This window comes from Lactuca sativa, chromosome 3, assembly GCF_002870075.4.
Source record: "Lactuca sativa cultivar Salinas chromosome 3, Lsat_Salinas_v11, whole genome shotgun sequence".
In the NCBI taxonomy this organism is placed as follows: Eukaryota; Viridiplantae; Streptophyta; class Magnoliopsida; order Asterales; family Asteraceae; genus Lactuca; species Lactuca sativa.
This window is the reverse complement of record NC_056625.2, coordinates 26,100,234-26,120,683: the sequence shown is the minus strand read 5'-3', so window position 1 is coordinate 26,120,683 and position 20,450 is coordinate 26,100,234. Positions and strand designations below refer to the sequence as shown.

The 20,450-nt window shown below is 31.7% G+C and overlaps 1 protein-coding gene and 1 long non-coding RNA gene across 2 annotated transcripts; one reads left to right on the top strand and one right to left on the bottom strand.

The window, feature by feature from the left end:
- Window positions 1–9,510: 9,510 nt before the first annotated feature.
- On the bottom strand, window positions 9,511–11,126 carry LOC111884166 (RING-H2 finger protein ATL52). Its single transcript, XM_023880490.3, has one exon. The coding sequence runs from the start codon at window positions 10,815–10,817 to the stop codon at window positions 9,582–9,584; it is 1,236 nt and encodes a 411-aa protein (XP_023736258.1). The 5' UTR covers window positions 10,818–11,126; the 3' UTR covers window positions 9,511–9,581.
- A 3,475-nt stretch (window positions 11,127–14,601) lies between these two features.
- On the top strand, window positions 14,602–15,442 carry LOC122196969 (uncharacterized). Its single transcript, XR_006189720.1, has 3 exons — window positions 14,602–14,879; window positions 14,963–15,082; window positions 15,155–15,442. It is a non-coding gene; the product is annotated as an uncharacterized LOC122196969 (long non-coding RNA).
- The last annotated feature ends 5,008 nt before the right edge of the window (window positions 15,443–20,450 follow it).

Here is a 20,450-nt window from a genome sequence, read left to right as displayed (position 1 = left end):
AACAATGAGAAAAGTTGTGTATGATTCTTATTAGCAAAATAAATATCAAAATCTATTTTACTGGATGTTTGAATTTTTGCAATATGTGAGCTTTTTGAAAACAAGAGGTTATAGTATGTTCGAAAATATATATATATATATATATATATATATATATATATATATATATATATATATATATATATATAAATAAATAAAAGAAGAAGATTACTGTTAAACTGGTTGAAATCGCCAAATCAAAGAAAAAAAAATATAAAAGTATTTTGTAGAATATAAGAAAATAAAGTGAACTTTTCAGTTTATATTAACCAACTACAACACTACATATTTACATTCGTCTCTAAAAAATCATATTAAGATATGTATAATGATTTATCAAAAATATATTAATGGGTAGAGCTCTCTAGAATTTATGGCCGAAATAAAAAATCATCATCGAAGAAGAGATGAGCTAGGTTGTTCCTCGCTGTTCACATTTACCACACCAAAGCACAGGGCAACGCACAAGGATTTAAATTCAAAAGATGAGACTTAAGCCTTAGTATGTCTAATATTCATGTTCGCAACATTTTTGTTAGGTCAGAGGGTGTACCATGGTGAAGGTGAGTGGTGGTCGGGACCGTATATATGAATACCACACCATGGGTGTAGTTTTGGATGCGGTGATGGAAGGGGGGAAGACACATTGCCTCTCTCTCTCTCTCTATCTCTCTATCTATCTATCTATCTATCTGTGTGTGTGTGTGTTAGAAAGTAAAGTAGATAACAAGCAAAACCAAAAGCACAAAAGACACAGTATTTACGTGGTTCAGTCAAGGAGACCTACGTCCACATGAAGGAAGGAAGTATTCTTCATTTCAGAGCTCACAACACAGAGTTTACAAGTACAATTACATAGAGATTTGCCTATCACTCTAGAATTCAAGATACAAAATGACCTAGCATGCATCCCTATTTATACTTGAGGGATCAGACCTAAAACCCTAATGGGTCAAGCCTATTGGCCCATAGGCCCATGAAGGGTGTTAACGAATCACAATCCGCCATGCAGCATCTTCTGGAACATTCTTGAGCATTATCATCTTCTAGGCATACTTGGATCAACATGGCACAACAAAGGAATCAATATGGCGCATCATGTACCAAGATGGTCCATGATGGCGCAATAGCTTCTTCATGGCGCAACAGCAACCCTAGTTGTTGCAACAGGGATCTAAATGGCGCAAGAGCATCAAGAAGGGCGCACAACATCAATCTTAGAGCAACAACATCACCATGAGCAACAGGCACATGCATGGCTCAACAAGTTATGCATGGCTCAACAAGAAAACAAGATGGCTCAAGACGAGAACAAGATGGCACAAGAGCATTCCTTTTGACCCATCTATTCATCATGTGGCGCAACAAGGACCCCTTGTTGCTCCATATCCCTTCCAAGTGCTCCAAACCTCTTCAAAGTGCTCTAAACGCCCTTTAACACGATCTGTTCCTTTAGCACTTGATCAGTCCTTTTGTATGATGATCTATTCCTCTCTCAGAAGATTCATTCCTTTGTCACATGCTCCATGAACCCCAAGTGCTCCATTGAGGTCCAAGTGCTACAAATGCTTCATAAACATGATCCAAATGCTCTAAATGCTCGAGTCACATTTAACAATCTCCACCTTGACTTGACCATCCTCTGAACTCCACCTCGAAAAAGAACTTCCTCTTCCTTCCTGCTATTCATCCCCAAAGGGACCTACCTCCTGCGAACATCAACCAAGTCCAAGCAAAGCTTGTACTTCTCCGTGGGCAACGACTTTGTCAAGATATCTACTGGGTTGACCTTGGTATCAATCTTCAGTATTGAAAACTTGTCTCCTTCCAAAATATCCCGAATGAAATTCAGACTGGCATCAATGTGCTTCGTCTTCTCGTGATACACATGATTCTTTGCAAGACTTAAAGCACTTTGACTATCACAATATAAGACAGGTCTCTCCACTTTCAGACCAAGGCTCTGAAGAACCCTTACAACCATATCTCCTCCTTTATTCCTTCCGTCATGGACATATACTCGGATTTCGTTGTAGACAAAGCAATGGTATCTTGTAACGTTGACTTCCAACTGATGACACATCTAAATAAAGTGAATATATAGCATGTCTGTGACCTGCGCTTCAAGAAGTCACCACCATAACCAGAGTCAGCATATGTAACACTAATTCAATCGCCATTTTATACGCAATTTCCTTATACCCCCTTATAGATCGGCTTCGTGAATGAGACGTACTAACGGTTCGACTGACTTGTCTTATATATATAGTAATATTAGACCTTTAATGTTACATATAATATAAGGGTGTATTCTTAAAACTTTTTCAAAAACACTATGTTTTATTTAAAATTTTCAAAATGAATATTCAATTAATTAAATTAAAATAATACCAATCATGAATTTAAGATAATGATATCAATATTTAGTTTTATCCAATTAAAAAAATATTAAGGTAATTATCCCGATCAATTCGTGAGATAATTAATAAAACTAAATTTTTAGGATCTGACAGCTCAACACGCCGTGGTGAGCAATCACCACACCATGTTGGGTCGATATCATAGGTCAACACACTGTGTTGGAAGAACACCATGGCGTGTTTGATGAACAGAATGACGATTTTGTTTTCTCCTCCTTGTCCAAGTTCACATTAATATCAATTTAATAGAAAAGTAAACCTACGCTCTGATACCACTGATGGGTTTTGAGAATAACAAACAATCCTATGTGTGTATGCAACCCTAAAGTGATCTATGTTTTCTCTAATATGATCAACAATGTAGAAACCCTAGAATACTAGTATATAATAAAAAAATACACAATTAAGGTTATAAAACATACATTTGATTATTATATAGCAATAACAATCCAAATACGTAGTGTTGTTAAGACATTGAGAATAAGCATCATAATTGTCACGTCTGTAATGACTCACACCCAACACTAGCAATAGAAGAATGATTGAGAATGAGGAGGGAGGTTGCAAATTTTTTTTTGGATATCTCTTGGAACAAGTAGCTGAAAATCATAGGATATCAGCTCTATTTATAGTGCAGTCAGGAAACCCTATATAAGCCTAAATCCAAGATTATCTTAAACCGGGTAATTATCCACTTTCCTAAACATCCATTAGAGACTATTCTAGAAACTCTAAGGCACTAGAAAAATCGTCCATAGCCTATGGAGGGTTCTGGATTGCCTTTTGCTCAACTATTGAATAATGACAATTCAATCCCTGTATTTTTTATTAATTATTTTAATCCCAAAATTAATTCTAATTAACTTATGATTAAATATTAATTAAATATTACTATTTCTAATTAATATATTATTCTCATAATATATTAACAAATTATTTATTTCAATTTATTAATCAAATAATAAATCAACCTCTTTCTCTAAAATCATTATGTCTAGTTGATAGTCTTGAGGACAACCCAAAAGGACTGTGTTACTATCAATTCAAGTATATATCAATTATAGTTATGGGCTTAGACACCTAATCTAATATATTTATCATAAAGGTGGAAGCTTTATAGGCATGTATGCCCAAAACATGTCTAAGATCCATCTTAGTCAAAATAAGAACCCTAAAGGCCAAAACTTATGTAAATGATAAGATCTTCCATCAAAGACTAGATCCATAACATATAATACTCTTGGGACTCATGAGAGTCATAAAATTGCCAACTTTATGAGTTCCTTCCCTCCAAACTTTCTCAAACATGAGGAACATTGGATAATATTCAAGATCTAACCACCAATGACATAAAGAAAATAACTTGGACACTTACAAAGGTCCAGACATAATATGAGGTGATGATAATGTCGATTCCTTGCAAGCTCCACCAAAAGATCACATTCTTCTTCTTCTTCTTTTTCTCTTATTCTTCAAGCCAAAAAAGTTCCAAAAAGCTCAATAGTCAAATAAGGGATGGAGGCTAGGGTCTTCTGAGGTGAAAAAGGGCTTGGAGGATGATAATGAACCCTAAAATGGGTTTAGAGGGGTTTAAATATGAAGGGAACCCTAAAAATGATGGGCTTGGGCCAGAACAGTTGTCACGTCGTGGAAACTCTTGGCCACACCGTTGTGGCTCAATAAAATGTGTTGGCCATTTATTCAACGCCACGTCGTGGGAATCCTTGCTCTACTCCGTGGTATAGAATTTTTCCCAAAACTCCAATTTTAGCCCTAGAGAATAAAAAGCTAAACCATACTGGAACACAGGTGTTACAGTAACACAGAGAAAGTAAATAAACAATCACATGACCATTTCTAGCTATGCAATCTTGAAAGATTTCGCAAGGAGTTGGGTGAAGGTGATGAAGAACTTACTAAACACAAACTAAATTCAAAGTGGAAAAATATTGCGAAATGTGTTTCAAATATGAAAGGGTTGTACAACAACCTAAATAAGCGGTCAAGGTGATGAAGAAATTCTTTAATAGGCTTTGCATTTGTTTCGCGACGAAATGGGAAAGATGTTCAAGTATAATGACTATTAGAAAGTGTTATCTTGTAGTCCAAGATTTAGAGAATTCAAATCCAAATTCCTACTTGGAGGAGAACCAAGAAAAAGAACAAAAACATGCTCAAATACATACACAACTTCTGTTGATACTTGTATCAAGTTAGATTTGAATAACGACGAGCTCGCACTAGAAGAAATTATCTGACAGATAGGTAGGGACAAAGAAAAAGGAAGTGGAAGGGGTCTATTCGAATGCACCGGATTTAAGCAGCGATGCAGAAGAAAGGTGGAAAATGACGGAGACATTTGATCGATACAATTTGAATTTCGCTGAATGTTTGGTATCTGACAAAGAAAATATGCCAGCAAGAAAAGGAGTGCGGGAAAAGAAAAGAAATGCAAGATGCGTAATTCTTGATGTTAAATATCGACAATCTTTCGGGATAGACCCTCGAGCTAGTTTTGAGGATGAAGGAGAAAATCACGAAAACATATTGCATTGAGATTGTTTCATGTTGTTTTTTTAAATCTTGGTTGTTTTTTTATTCTGTAATTTTTAGTTATGTTTTTCTAGGTTTTATTATGTAAATTTTATATTTAAGTAATGAAATATTTCTATTTTTATTAATTTTTATGTTTATTAATAATTTTTAATTAACTCTATTTATTGTTTTTTTAAGTGAAAGGTGATCAATTTCAGGTTTTTGAAGAGTGAAAGATAGAGTGATTGGAAACTTGATTTGGTATAGAAAAAGTGAAATGCGACTACACCTTTTGGTCTTAGAAAGTAACAAAATTTCATAAATAATGCCTATGGTTTCCCATATTTTGCATAAGTTATCCCTAAATGTTTTTCTTGGTGATGATCCTTGTGGCTTGTTTGTCAAGCTGTCTAAAATATCTTTTGCTTGTTTCTTTTAATATTGTTACAAATCTAATTTAATTCTTGAAGAATTAAGAAAACAAGGTCCCATCATGACCTTCATATCCCATCGACATCTTCTTTTGCTCTTATATCTCACAAGCATAAACCTAAAAAAACAATCCCTTCCTACACTCCCTCCATAGTCCCATCCTCTTATTTACTATTGTCAATGTTATCTCATCCACCCACCTTTCGTATAGAGATTGGTAAATGAAGTTGATTTCGACAATATAATGACCAGCAAAGAGGTCGATTTCTATAATCCTATTTTCATCTTCCCACATTCCATACGGAGATCAGTAATGAAGTCAATTTCAATGAAACAATGACCGATAACGAGGTCGATTCCTAAGATATAGACAACGGAGATTAAGTTGATTTCATAATTGATATAAAGATCAATGTTGATACATATAGACAAAACGTCACATATATCACATTCATCAGAGTTGTCTTGAATAACAATAGCACTACCATTGTTGCTTTGTTCATCCTTACTGTTTACATTCCTTCGTTATGGACCTTTGTCAGAATTATCTTGAACCACAACAACACTGCCACTGTTAATGGGCTATAGGAGAAACCATGTTCTTTACATTGATAACATTTAACTTTACTAGAAGCTTTAGGCTTGGAACATGAATTTCCCCTATTTCCAACATCTTTTTCTTATGTTTTTCCTCTGCCAAGAAACATAATTTAACTAGAACCCTCTTCATTATGAGAAATCCTACATTTTAGTTCCTTGGACAACACGGCATCCTTCATTTTATTGATAGTACTCAATGTTCTACCATACAACATGGTGTCAATGAAAGTCTCGTATAAATTCGGTAAAGAACAAAGCAAAATGAGAGTCTAGTCCACATCATCAATCTTAACTTCAATACCTTGTAAAGATAAGATAATACGATTAAAAATATCAAGATGATCTTTTACCTTAGTAGTTTTAGACATCTGATTGGTGTACGCACAATTTTTTTGATACATCTGATTATATGAGAGATTTATTCTGATTTTTTTCATAGGGCTTCTGCTATAGACCATAAATAGTCGTTTGATTCACAGCCACTCATAACACTTCACCAGTCAAACATAACAGAATCATGATATGCGATTTTGCTTGAATATATTTTTTCATAACCATTGTCATCTTCTTCGACATTTTTGCCTCTCCTTCTAATGCCACCGCATAACCTTGTTGAACTAGAAGAGCCTTCATCTTCACCTTCTATAATGTGAAATCATACAATCCATTAAATTTCTCTAAATCAAACTTGTAAGACAATACTCCTTCAACAACAAATCCAACCACTTGAACAAATGCAATTCTGATACCATGTGTTACGCAAGAAAGCAAAAGAAAATGATAAAACGACACAATAATCATTTAATGTGTTCGGTCTATAAGACTTATATCCATAGGTAGGAACCGAATAAGTCTTCTATTACTTGAATTTTTCGAAGGTGATTACATTAAAATCCATAACAATAAATACTTATAAACATACACCCTATCAAGTACAAGGTCGAGCGAATATAACTATAAACCCTATAAACAATTTTATGCCTAATGAACTTTACCCTACACCAAACACTTATCACTTCGAATCATATTCAAGTTTTCTTCACTTTATTCCGAATCAGACTATTCATTCAACTCACCAAAATTCCAAGTTATATATTAACAACCATTTTGTACATAGTGATAGCATTCTCAAGAGACTAGTTCTCCATGTTTCCGCTCCTATCTCAAAACATATGAATAATTTCTAAAATAAGAGAATTCCTCAAAATTAGATCAATTTTACAAAAAAAAATGTAGACCATTCTGAAAATAATTCTACAAAGCAAAAAATGATGCTTGACAAATTCATCTAAAATACGTTTTATTTTTTATATTTGTTCAAAAATGATCATTTGGTGTTTGTATTCCTAAAGTTTTGGCATAGTTATTGGGAATAACAATATTTTGGACTCGTTTATTATACTTATTCATGAAAATGACACTGTAGCACGATCAACTATTGTCATTTACCTGATTTTGTCACTAAAGTATTTTTTGTGCAATAGGTCATTAAACTTACAACTTACATGTCTATTAATTTTTTTTCATTAGTTTTAACAGATCCTCCATTAGAGAGTTATTCTAAATTACACAAATTGTTCCTATGTTTTCAATTTCTTTCATGGTTGGTCCCTCGCTAGCACCTTTCATCACCGACACCACCACCGTTCACTTCTGAGAGTTAACACCATCAAAAACCCATTTTAAACATCATGGGTTCCGTCGAGAAATATCTCGCCCACATATAAAAGATCTCATTTTACCCCTCTGATATGACATGATGTAGTGTTACTGTTAAACAATAGTCCTCATATTAACAAGTGTATTACCCTTGATCATGTACGATTCACCTCATCCTTAATACCATGGTCTATAATACGCACACTTATTCACCTGTATCGAAGTTCATCTATCTCTTTCTCTCTTGGTTAACATCGATAAAATGTCAATGATCTTTTCCAGTTAGTTCTAAAGCTAAACAAGTGATCATCAGAACATCTTTAAGCATGGAATGTACTGATTCATCTACATCTTCACAACAACCACACTTGTCATCAGGGTTCTACTTCCACCCCACCGATGAAGAATTGGTGGTTCACTACCTCAAGAAAAAGACAATTTTTACCCCTCTTTCAGTGGCCATCAATACCGAATTCGATCTCTATAAGTTTGATCCATGGGAGCTCCCTGGTATACACAAACACACACATAACACCAACATCTACTTGTTTGATCATCTAGTTATTTATGGATCTCTGTTTTAGTATGATTAGGGTTTCTAAACTTTCTATTTTGTGTTTTTTTAGCTATGTGTTTATAGCTAAGGCGACTTTTGGTGAATATGAGTGGTATTTCTTCAATTGTAGATACAAAAAAAATATTTGAATGGAGGTTGGCCAAAAAAGATGGTGTATTCGGGGTATTGGTGGAACATCAAAAGTTGGTGTGCAGAAAGCTTTTGTTTTCTATAGAAGTAAACCACCGAAAGGTATTAAGATGAACTGGATAATACATTAGTATCGACTCGCCAATGGTAAATCCATCTGTAAACCACCTGAATGTGATCTTGTAAAAAATAAAAGGATCTTTAAGGGTGATAATAAATCGTCCGTTCGATTTTGGCTGGAAATGAATAGTGATGGTTGTTGGAAGTGAACGGTGTTGGTGCCGGTGAAGAATGGTGTTGGTGAGGGACCAACCATAAAAGAAATTGAAAACATAAAGACCATTCATTTAATTTAGAATAACTGGTTAATAGATCATCTGTTAAAAACTAACAAAATTGACTTATTAGACATGTAAATTGTAAGTTGAATAACCTATTCCATAACAAAAAATACTTTAGTAACCAAATCGGACAAATAACAAAGGTTAATTGTGTTACAGTAACATTTTCCCTACTTATTCGATCAAGAAACTTATATAATGTTTTTAGTTAGGCTTTTTAAGGGTTTAAGAAAAGAAGTTGATGGGTCATTAAGAGTTACATTTTGACGTCATTCACTTATACTTTGTAAAAGTATGAAATTGTCGATTAAAATTTGAAGTGTTGAGACTCTCTCTATCTTTTATGTTGATGTTTTCACAAACGGCTTTAAACTATAGCGTAAGACTCAGAACCGATGAATGATTTTAAAAAGAAAATCAGTTGAGGTGATAATCTTTCATTAGTGTGAACCGATGAATGCTTTTAAAAAGAAAATCAGTTGAGGTGATAATCTTTCATTAGTGTAGTTGGACCGACAAAAATGCAAAATAGATGTGTTATAGATTGTATTGAAACGTTTGGTATTCAGGTATTTCAAAGATGTAAAATATTTCTTTTTCTAGCATCTTTTTACTTTAAAGTTCTTAATTTGATGTTCCAAAAAAAAAATTCTAAAACTTCTTTTTATTGTAAGGGAAAAAGTTCATAACGATATTGAGCAAACACAACCCATTTAATAAATTGAAAACATTTTTTTTTACGGAATAAGATTCTAGATTGATGCTCGAAACACAAAAATAACTTAAATAAGTAATCTCACAAAAATCAATCCTTCAAATTTTGAAGTCTTTCAATTGAGGACTTAAACCCTACGTAGGCAAACCTGAAACTCTTAAGGTCTTCCCTTTCCATCCTCTAATGAATAAGTGCCTCCCACTAGAAAAAGATCTTTTCATCTTATCATGATTAACATCACCACAATTCAAATATATGCTATTTTCATTCAACACTCGTTTTGATGATCCATCTTCGTATCCAAATCTACATTGTTCTGGTTTCAAAACATGTTTTGATGATCCAACACCTTCTCCAAATTGGCATATTTCCAATTCCATTTCATCTTGTTGATTAACGAACAAAATGTCAGCCATTGCTATCCGGGTTTGGTACAAATAACCCATAGATACTGATCTTCTTACTTCCCTTTGACCATCCTCTTCTCTTATCTCAATTACAGCATCTCCTTCTGCTATATCCCTTTGAACCCTCCTTGAGACAATCACCTCAGATTGAGGTGGAGGTGGAGGTGGAGGTGGAGGCGGTGGTGGTGGTGGGAGTGATAGTGGCGGTGGTGGTGGTGGTGGTGGTGGTGGTGGTGGTGGAGGAGGAGATAAAACATATGATATGGTACTATCGAAACAATTTACATTAGCTCGACATAACGGACAATTTGAATGACTTGTAAGCCAAGTATCGATGCAATAAACATGAAAAGCATGGCTGCATTTGGGCAAAAGTCTAAGATTCTCGTCTTCTTGAAATTCTCCTAAACAAACCGAACAATCAGTGCATGAAACCAATCCATCTCCTTTCTTGTATCTGCAAACCTTAATCGAATTGATCATACCATCATCCAAACCCTTGTCGGGATCATGCCAAGGACCAATATTGAAATGGTCTTCAATGTTATAATCATCCTCAACCATTTCCAACTCCAGGGTTTCTTGATTCTGAACGCCTCTCCTTCTCAAAGGTTCAGATGAATCATTGTTTACAATACAAAGTCGGGAGATTATAACATAGTAACTAATCAAAAGGCACACACTCCCAAAAACACCAATTATTACGATCACAAGAGGCGAGAGGTTGGCACCATCTGTATCATTGTCAGAAAACCCTACAGGCGGTGGAGGAGAAGGGAGGACGACATAGTTACACCACTGGGGACAGTATAAGTTGCAAATCTTTTGTGAACAATCTTGATTGTTCATATAAGGCACCCATGTTGTTGGGCTATCAACATCTATAGACCCCATAATTGGCAAACTCGCAACAAGTACGTGTAATCGTGTATGACAAGTAAACTCTAGTGAAATTCCATGCATATGAGGAGTTACAAGAAAATCAATACAGAAGGTGATGGATTATGAACTTTAACTTTCAAAAGCTGGGACTCCTGCAGCTATGTTGAATAACGCACAAGAAATAGATGACATGCATTGAAGAAACATAAGAGAAGTGAACTGACGTACAGAGAAAGAGAGATCTTGAAGTACACTGATCAGATTTCAGAGTCTCGTGATCAGTTTCGCGATTTAAGAAATGAGAGAACATATTGGAGAACTAATGGAAACTCATGAATTGAAGGTCTACTTAGTTGTAAAGTGGATTAAAGCGAAGAATGGAAGAAAGAATGTGCTTTTGATGTGGGGATATATCGAGGTGACTTTTTTAATCTTTTCTTTCCCTTCCAATTAACACTCTTTTCCTCTCTTTTAGTTTCTTTTTCTTGTTGGTCTATATTCTGTACTTTTATTATTTTAATGGAAAAATGGTTTCTTGACTAAAGTTAGTGTTTTCATGAACGAATCAAAGTTAATAAAAAGCATTTGATTACTTTCTCTTGTTCAATAGAATTTAAAAGAAGTCATATCCGATAATATACATATATAAATCTTGCATTGGGCATTTGGAATCTTGTTAGAAATCTTGCATTGGGCAATTGGAATTAATTTTTAAGTAAATATGCTTGAGTGTGAATCGGATTCCATTTTAAAAATGTATGTTCCACGAAACATGTTTTTTATATTTTTAAAGTATAAATCTTGCATTTGAGGGAAATATAATCTTCTGGTGTTTGTAGAATCGGAACACCTCATAGGCTCATACAAGTCGTAAACTTCAAAGGTCAACCTTTAATTGGACGACCCTTTTGGTCGATAAAGAATGGACATTTTGGGTATCATGCATTTATTTATAATTGAAAATGAATTGCAAAGCAATATTAATGGAGTTGAAGTTGAAAAGGGAAAGGGAATAAAGGAGGAAGAGAATATAATTATGAAAGGGTAATGTTTAATATTTGAAAAGATTAGGTTAAGCAAGTAGATCTAAGTAATGATGTTATTGTGTGGTTCGAACATATCATGTGCTAACAAGCATAAATTCTCAAATAGAACATTAAATAAACTTATGAAATCGAAAATAATTTTAATCATATAATGCAAAAGAATAAAAATTTAATGATTATGTGGATATAATTTACAAAAGGAAAAGGAAATTGTTTTGTTGCGGAAGGAAACAGGAAGTCAAAAAGGTTAAAGAAAATGTGATGGAAGTTTGACTTGGTCAATGGAGTCCTATTCTTGGGTCCATCATGTGAATTATGTTTTGAACAATCCAAAATCTCTCGAATCGATTGAAGTCTAACCTTAATCACACGAAACTTATACATAACGATCATAATTATAAAAAGCTCCAAAAACAAAGTCTAATTTAAGTTTTTAGTTACAGGAGACCTATCGGTATGGGCAATGGGGAAACGCGTTATGTCCATGTAAGAGCCTAATAACGGCGTCATAACGAAAGTAACATCGCCTTCTAGCCGTGATTAGGCGTTATGTAATAACATGTTATGGTGAATACGGGAGGTAACACCAATTTTTTGCACATTTTTTTTTTCTAACGGTCATAATTTTGACCGATTAAAAATTGTAATTTATTAAAAAAAACATTTTATTTATACTATAAATACATTCAATTTATATCAATTTTACCTACAAAATATATAACAATTTTACCTACAAAATACATAACCGTTTCAACTACATATTTCTTTCAATAATTCAAAACCAAAATATGGATTGTTTTGATCCGGCTCATCCTTACAACGATGATAACAACGAAGATGATATGCTCGTGAGTATGATGTACAAGTATTATACAGACAAGCTATTACAGCCAGATCCAGCTCCACTACTCACACGACGTGCGACGTTAAATAGAGATCGTAAGGAATGACATAGAAGGTTTCGTTTGAAAAAAAAATGTGTTTGAAATGATAGCCAATGTCATGGAAGCAAGATATCGTTTGTTTCAACTTTTCTTATTTATAAATGTCACTTTTAGATAAAATAAATACAATTTTTACATGTTTAATATATATTTAGGTATCGTTTGTTTCAATTTTTCTAATTTATAAATGTCACTTTTAGATAAAATAAATACAATTTTTACATGTTTAATATATATTTAGGTATCGCATGTTTCAACTTTTCTAATTTATAAATATCACTTTTAGATAAAATAAACACAATTTTTACATGTTTAATATATATATTTAGGTATTGTTTGTTTCAACTTTTCTCATTTATAAATGTCACTTTTAGATAAAATAAATACAATTTTTACATGTTTAATATATATTTAGGTATGAATTTTTCCAATTGAAATATGATTCTAGAGGTAAACGTGGCTTCACAGGATTGCAGAAATGTGTTGCTGCAATTAAACTTATGGCAATGGGGGAGCCGCCCGATTCTGTTGACGATTATATGAAAATGTCTGAGAGGACCGCACGAGAAAGTTTGTATCTATTGACAAGAGGTGTTGTCGAAACCATCAAGGACATATTCTTTCTCCTCGTATCGGAGGGCCATGCGGATGTTGCGGATCCAATCATTGAAGTTGGACCCATCGAAGGTGACCCTCCTACAGATGTTCAAAAGAGAAAAGGAGCTTGAGGGGTTCGAGCTTGAAGCGTTGATTGAGCCAGACATCTGAAAAAGAAAAGGAACAAAGTTTAGATTAGATAAGCAATCCTTAATATCACACCCCAAAAGAAATATTAAGGCTAGGACCCAACATTCTAATTCACAATTCGGAAGAAGAATGTCGTAATCCAATTGTAAATTATATGAAGGTAAGTAAATGACGATTTACCAATTTCCACCATGAAAAACAAAATGAACATTTAGGTTTTAAATGAAATGAAATTCCTAGATTCTTTTGAGATTCATTGAACTTTTCAATGGCATGTTTAATCTCGATTATGCTCTTCAAGTTTGTGACTAGGATATCGAGGATCACAAACAAGGTGTGAATAACCATGCAAATTAGCTTGGTACAGTCGAGTTATTTACCACCTAATCAATGTGTCGGTTAACCACACACGCTCCATTGATCTATGATAATTCCCGAGCTACCCTTCGCCACCCTTCTTAGTCTAAGTTAGTGTGTCGGTTAACCACACACGCTCCATAACGACTTTGAAAATGTGCAAAGTGCAATTTCATGGAATAGTATCATTTTCACATTTTTCCTAAAGTAAATAAGATTGAGAGTTTTATAAAAACATTTAGTTACTTTATAATAATTATTATACTTATTAATGAGGAATTAATGTCATATCATACCTGTTCGGCTTGACCCTCCACTAGTCAAAAGTGTGGTGGGTAAGAATGAATACCTAATGGCGGTCATTTTATAGGCCGCTTCCTTAAACACCTCTTATAGACCATTTTCGTGAATGAGACCAACTAACGGTAAGTCTGACTCATCTTATATATATATATATATATATATATATATATATATATATATATATATATATATATATATATATATATATATATAGGAGGAGTATGATCAAATTAGAACACCTAAAAGGTTAAGAACGCGAGAACATTTCAGGACCCTAAAATTTTCAAAATCTATGGTTGATATTAATTTGGCAATTATTTATTTTTTCAATTAATTTAAACCTTTTCTATGTTTAAAATATACCAAAAGGATATTAAAGTAATTTCATCCTCAAACTTGTTCCTTAAAATCGGCCAACATTATCTCTCTTTACCTGTATTCCAACACTACAGATGTAAAAGAAAAAGAACCCTAATTGTGCCTTTTTCTCGATCCAACATCTTCGTCTTCAAAAAAAATGGCGGACCACCACCATCCACGTCCACAACTGACACCATCATCGTACTAACATACCACTACTAGCACTAACCATCTCTGAACAGGCACTGCCACTCAAGACACAACCGTTCACGTCCGTCGTACCCATCGTCCCCTTTTCTGCCGCCCATATTTATATTCAGAACCATCATCGACGTCCTATTTCATATGTTTTTTTCGAGCAGATGCATCAAGAATTTAAGTTACAGGTTTTCATTGTGAACCCTTCCTCTTTCTCTTTATATGTATGATGTTTAGCTGCTTTAATTGATGATTATAAATCTCCTGATAGATTAGCAGATGCATCAAGATTTTAAATTCCAAGTTTTGATCGATGATTATAGAAAGTAATCTCTATTCATGGTTTTAGAATCAGTCATGCATCGACTCAAAAGGAAAAAGAAAGGATTCGGTAACATTATCCAGCACTTAAAACCCAACAATTTATCCTCATTTTTTCTTACATTTGCTCTGAATATCTTAGGGTACGGTTGTAACCAGAAAAAAGAATCATAAAGGCGAGTGTTGAAAGTAAAACCAGGTAAAAATAGGAAATGTGATGCGCAATAATGAAGGTTGAAGGTTTAATCTCTCATTATTGTCTTCTCTCATAAGTCATATCAATGTGACTTTACCCCAAACCCCAAAATAAAGTATTTATTTATTGTTTTTATGAATTTTGTTTAATGAATACATATTGTATATATTTCAAATAATAGGTATCTTTATTGTTGTTACTTTGAATATTAGTCCATAGTGGAGAATGATTATATTATTGTAGTGGGCTAAAATATTTTATTCATCAATGAATAAGTATGGTTATATATTTGAAATATTTGGACAAGTTTCAACACATTAATCATCTACGAATAGAATTGCATCAACAATTAATAAATTTACTTTTTTTCATTGATGAATATGAATTTGAACATATTAATCATCTTTGCATGAAATTGCATCATTCATTTATAAATTTGGGTTTATTCATTGGTGAATAGTATTGTATGGATATAAATATAATAATATATGAACGAATATTATTCATAAAGTTTTATTCATTTACGGATAGAGGTGTATGAATACATATATGAATATCCTTTTATTCTTGGTCTCAAAAATAATTTTGTGAAAGAGATTTTGTTGATACTATATCCGTCAATGAATATTGCATTGTATAAATATTTTTGTACTTATATATATATATATATATATATATATATATATATATATATATATATATATATATATATATATATATATATATATATATATATATATATATATATATATATATATATTACATTTTTGTTAACCTTGTATTGTATTGAAATGTTATTTTCATTTTGTAGAAATTTAAGATTATAATTGATGATGATAATTGAACATGAATGATGGTCCAATTATTATTTTGATCCATATATATTAGTACCAACAGTCCAATCATCATAGTTGTTATCGTATACATGGGTATTAAAGAAAATTTTAATTATAATCATAGATGAATAGATATAGATTATCTTATATTTTAAAAAAAAAATCCAATCATTATTAAATATTAAAAGGAAAAATCTATAGTCCTTATTCATTTGTAAATATAATTGTGTCTTATAAAAATAGAATATAATTAAACATAAATACATTATCCTTTTATATAATCCCTAAAAAAATGAACTTTTATGAAACGGATAAAATAAATACTCTTATAATCAATGATAATTTATTTTATTGTAATTGGTGAAAAATATCTTTTATCTTTTTATATTCTAATAAATAGATAGAAACATAGGATAGTTTAAATCTTATTAGAATTCGACCAAACAGAATAAAAAGGAAACAATGATCTTACTTTTTGGAATAAATAAGAAATTAAGAAGATATACTAAGCAATTCATCATAAGAGATACGACTTGATTTGCTTTAATGTGATTTCGATGATTATGGAAACTAGATGATAAGATCCTATGATTATAGGCGAAAAATTAATTATCATTTAGCTATTATTAATTATTTAAATTAAGCAATTACTGTTAAACTATTATATATTGATTGGTTCAGAATTGTTTTCGCGTTCTCAATCTTTTTAGTGTTCTCATATATATATATATATATATATATATATATATATATATATATATATATATATATATATATATATATATATATATATATATATATATTATGCTTTTAATATTATAATAGTATAAGGGTTGTATTTTAAACTTTTAAAACACTAGGGATTTAGAATTTAATATTTCAAAATTAAAAATTTTTAATTAAATTTTAAATTTCAAAACTTAAGGGCCAGTTATGAAACTTTTCAAAACTTTCTAGATCAAATTTTAAAATAATTTAAATTAATCATATAATTTTTATCCTTATCAAAATTTGACTTAATCCAATTAATTTGCCAAGATAAATACTAATCAAATTTTACAAATAATTAATTTATCACATAATCTTGTAATTATCTTAAAATTTGACAATTATCTTTAAATTAATCATATAATTTTTATCCCCGTAATTTAATCAGTCTCTTTTGATCACCAAATTAATTCCAAATTAATTTATGATCAATACTAATAATATGATTTCTCAATTAATATATTATTCTTATAATATATTAATAAATCATAATTAACCTGAATTGTCATAATTCATCCTATCAAATTGCTATGGTGAAGGCAACCCAAAATGATCATGCTAATATCGGGTCACGTACATACCAATTATAGTTATGGATTTAAACACCTAATCCAACAATTATTATGATATAAATAAAAAAACAAATTCGAAATATATGAAAGAAAAACATCAAAAAGAAATTAATAAATAAAATAAAAAATAATTGATGTTATTACATGTTATTAGATGTTACTTATTTCCACATTGGGTGTTATAACACAAATTTATGAGTAGAATGCTGACGTGACAACTTTTGAGTGTGGTAATATGTAATAATATGTTGCTCACACCTAATAGTCTTAATCATAACTACTACCGGCTCATGGTAATATACATGTTTGTATATCGTTCTAAAATAAAATAAACATTACTTTGTTTTTATCTTTTGGAGCTAATAACAACAAGGTAGAATGTTTACTTTTTCTTTAGTAAAAACAACGTATACATTGTTTATTTAAGAGAAACCTGTAAATTTGTTCTTTATATTTTGCTGCTTTTTGGGTTTTGATCCTTACGGTTTCAAAATTTTAAATTTTGTTCATATCAACAGGTTTTATATTGTGGTTTTGGTTACTTCAAAATCCATCCCCAAACTAAAATAACTATTCTACTATTCAGATAATTTTTTAACATATTTTCCTATTTATTTTAAAGATTTTTAAATAGAAATAGATGGATCAACACATAACCCGCTCCATTCCCACCACCCACCCCATTGAAGTTCTTGACGGATATCCCCATGTATTTCTTTTGTTCCTGCATCTCACAACATCCAAAATAAAAAACTAACATTTTTCTAGAATTCTTATTAGTTTCTATGACGACACAATAATTAGGTTCACATATGAGTATTTAGTTCTTCCGTCGCGGCGGTATGCGAGAGGGTTTTGCGTAAAGAAAAATATATGGCACAGATTTGTTCTAATGTTCTCAATTTCTTAATTGTTCTCATTTGAACATTCACGGTTATAAAATTAATCAAAATTTCATAGTAAAAAACTTAAAATTATTAATCAATTATTTCAAATAAATTATTTTAAATAAATTATTAATTAAGAGATATTTTTTACTTATATAAAATTATAATCATTGATTTAAATAAATACATGAAATTATATCACCTTATAATATATATTTATTTTATTTTATTTTTTATTCTAATGTTATTAATTTAACGTAATTAGAGTATCAAATTTAAAATATGAAACAAACAATCAGTTATTAATTTAACGTAATTAGAGTGACAAATTTAAAATTTAAAATTTAAAATGAATAATTAATAGGTTGGCATTAATGAAGATTTCTAATATTGTGACACTTGTCAATAGAAAAATAAACTTATTTATTTATTAGAATATATATATATATATATATATATATATATATATATATATATATATAGAGAGAGAGAGAGAGAGAGACTTTTTTTCGGTGAGGACTCGTGAGGACACCTTAAAAAATTGAAAAAAAAAGGTCACTACTAGAAAAACAGCCTTTTACGACGCTCATTGCGCGTCGTAAAAGGCTCAGACGACGCGCAAATGCGCGTCAAGAAAGGCCCTGACATAAAGAGAGATGACGCACTTTTGCGCGTCGTCTATAGACGACGCGCATTTACGACGTGCGTTTACGACACGCAACGCGTATCAAGGATGGCCCTATCATAAAGGAAGACGACACACATTCACGTGTCGTAACCTTACGACGCGCGTGTTAATGACACGCAATGCGTATCAAGAAAGCCCCTGTCAAGAAAGGCCATGTCATAAATGAAGATGACACACATTTTTGCGTATCATAATTTTAAATGTTTAAAAATAATATTATTTGTAGATTTACTAATTTTCAAATTAAATTTGTATTTAATGTCTCATAATAGAAAATAAAATATCATATATAAAATATACAATCCATTACATAAATTTAATGTCATACAAATAATCGTTCCATATATAGAAAAATAAAACAAATCAATATAAGTTGTAACAGAAATTTACAAACTAATATTTCTAATAACCTAATGTGTGCCTTACTGTAAAGAAGATTTGTGCTGATTTTTTTAAATGTGTGTCTCACTTGTCTCCACTCTTCCTTAATAACACCACTTAAGGACTCTAAACCTATGAACTTGCTTACAGTATCTATATTGCCTGCAAAAAAAACATAACTATAAAATAAGCGTGAAGATGGATTATTACAGTGTAAGAGAAGTAAAGAACCTTGAGCTTCCTCCAATGGGACACATGGGTAGTCAGACAAAAGAACACGAGGTTTTTGGCGACACATCTGATCTGAGTCTCTGGAGTAACCGATCTTTGTTCTTTGGCTTGCTAAAGGAATTGGTTACTGTATCAAGCAACACACTATCAAATTTATATACTTTTTTATTTTTTTTAAAGTGTTTTGATGTTGAAATTTTCTCTATACTTGGGGCAGTGTTTGTTGGTTTTCATGTGACCAAACTGATGAATCAAACCATAAAATCATCACATCACAACATATGTAGACTATACTTGAACTTTGTATTTTATGTTAAAAAGGAAAAAAGGCATAACATTTGTAGAGCATACCTAACCACAAGCTCCATATGCAAAACTCTCTCTTGCATTTTTCTTTGTATTTCCAACCTACATTAGGATAGATCAAGCAACAAATTATTGAACAAAATTATGTTAAAACTTCATCTTCTTTTTTGTGTCAATAAAGAGAAAAAAGCAACTAACTTACTAACCTTCATAATATTCATTTCACCGTTCAAAATTCTAAGCTTCTTATTTAGCAAACCACCAACTTGTTCAAGATCTTTTGGGCTTCATCTTTCCAGAAAAGTTCTTCATGTAAGAAAATATTTCATCCTGCCACCCCACCACATGAACATCAGTCACTAAAACTATATAATATAAATATAAATATTACATAACATGGGTCCCACATGATGAATACAAAGTTACAGCTTAACAACAGATAGCAAAGCATACTTGTGTTTCAGGTACAAGTGATTTCTTCAAAATTTTTGATATAATGAAATGAATACCTTTTGGAACAGAAAACCATTGTTCCCTCTTTACAGCTTTCTTTAAAGGCTCATGAATAGCGAA

Excerpts from the sequence above, each read along its gene's own strand:
- LOC111884166 (XM_023880490.3), bottom strand. The coding sequence starts at position 10,817 with ATGCATGGAATTTCACTAGAGTTTACTTGTCATACACGATTACACGTA.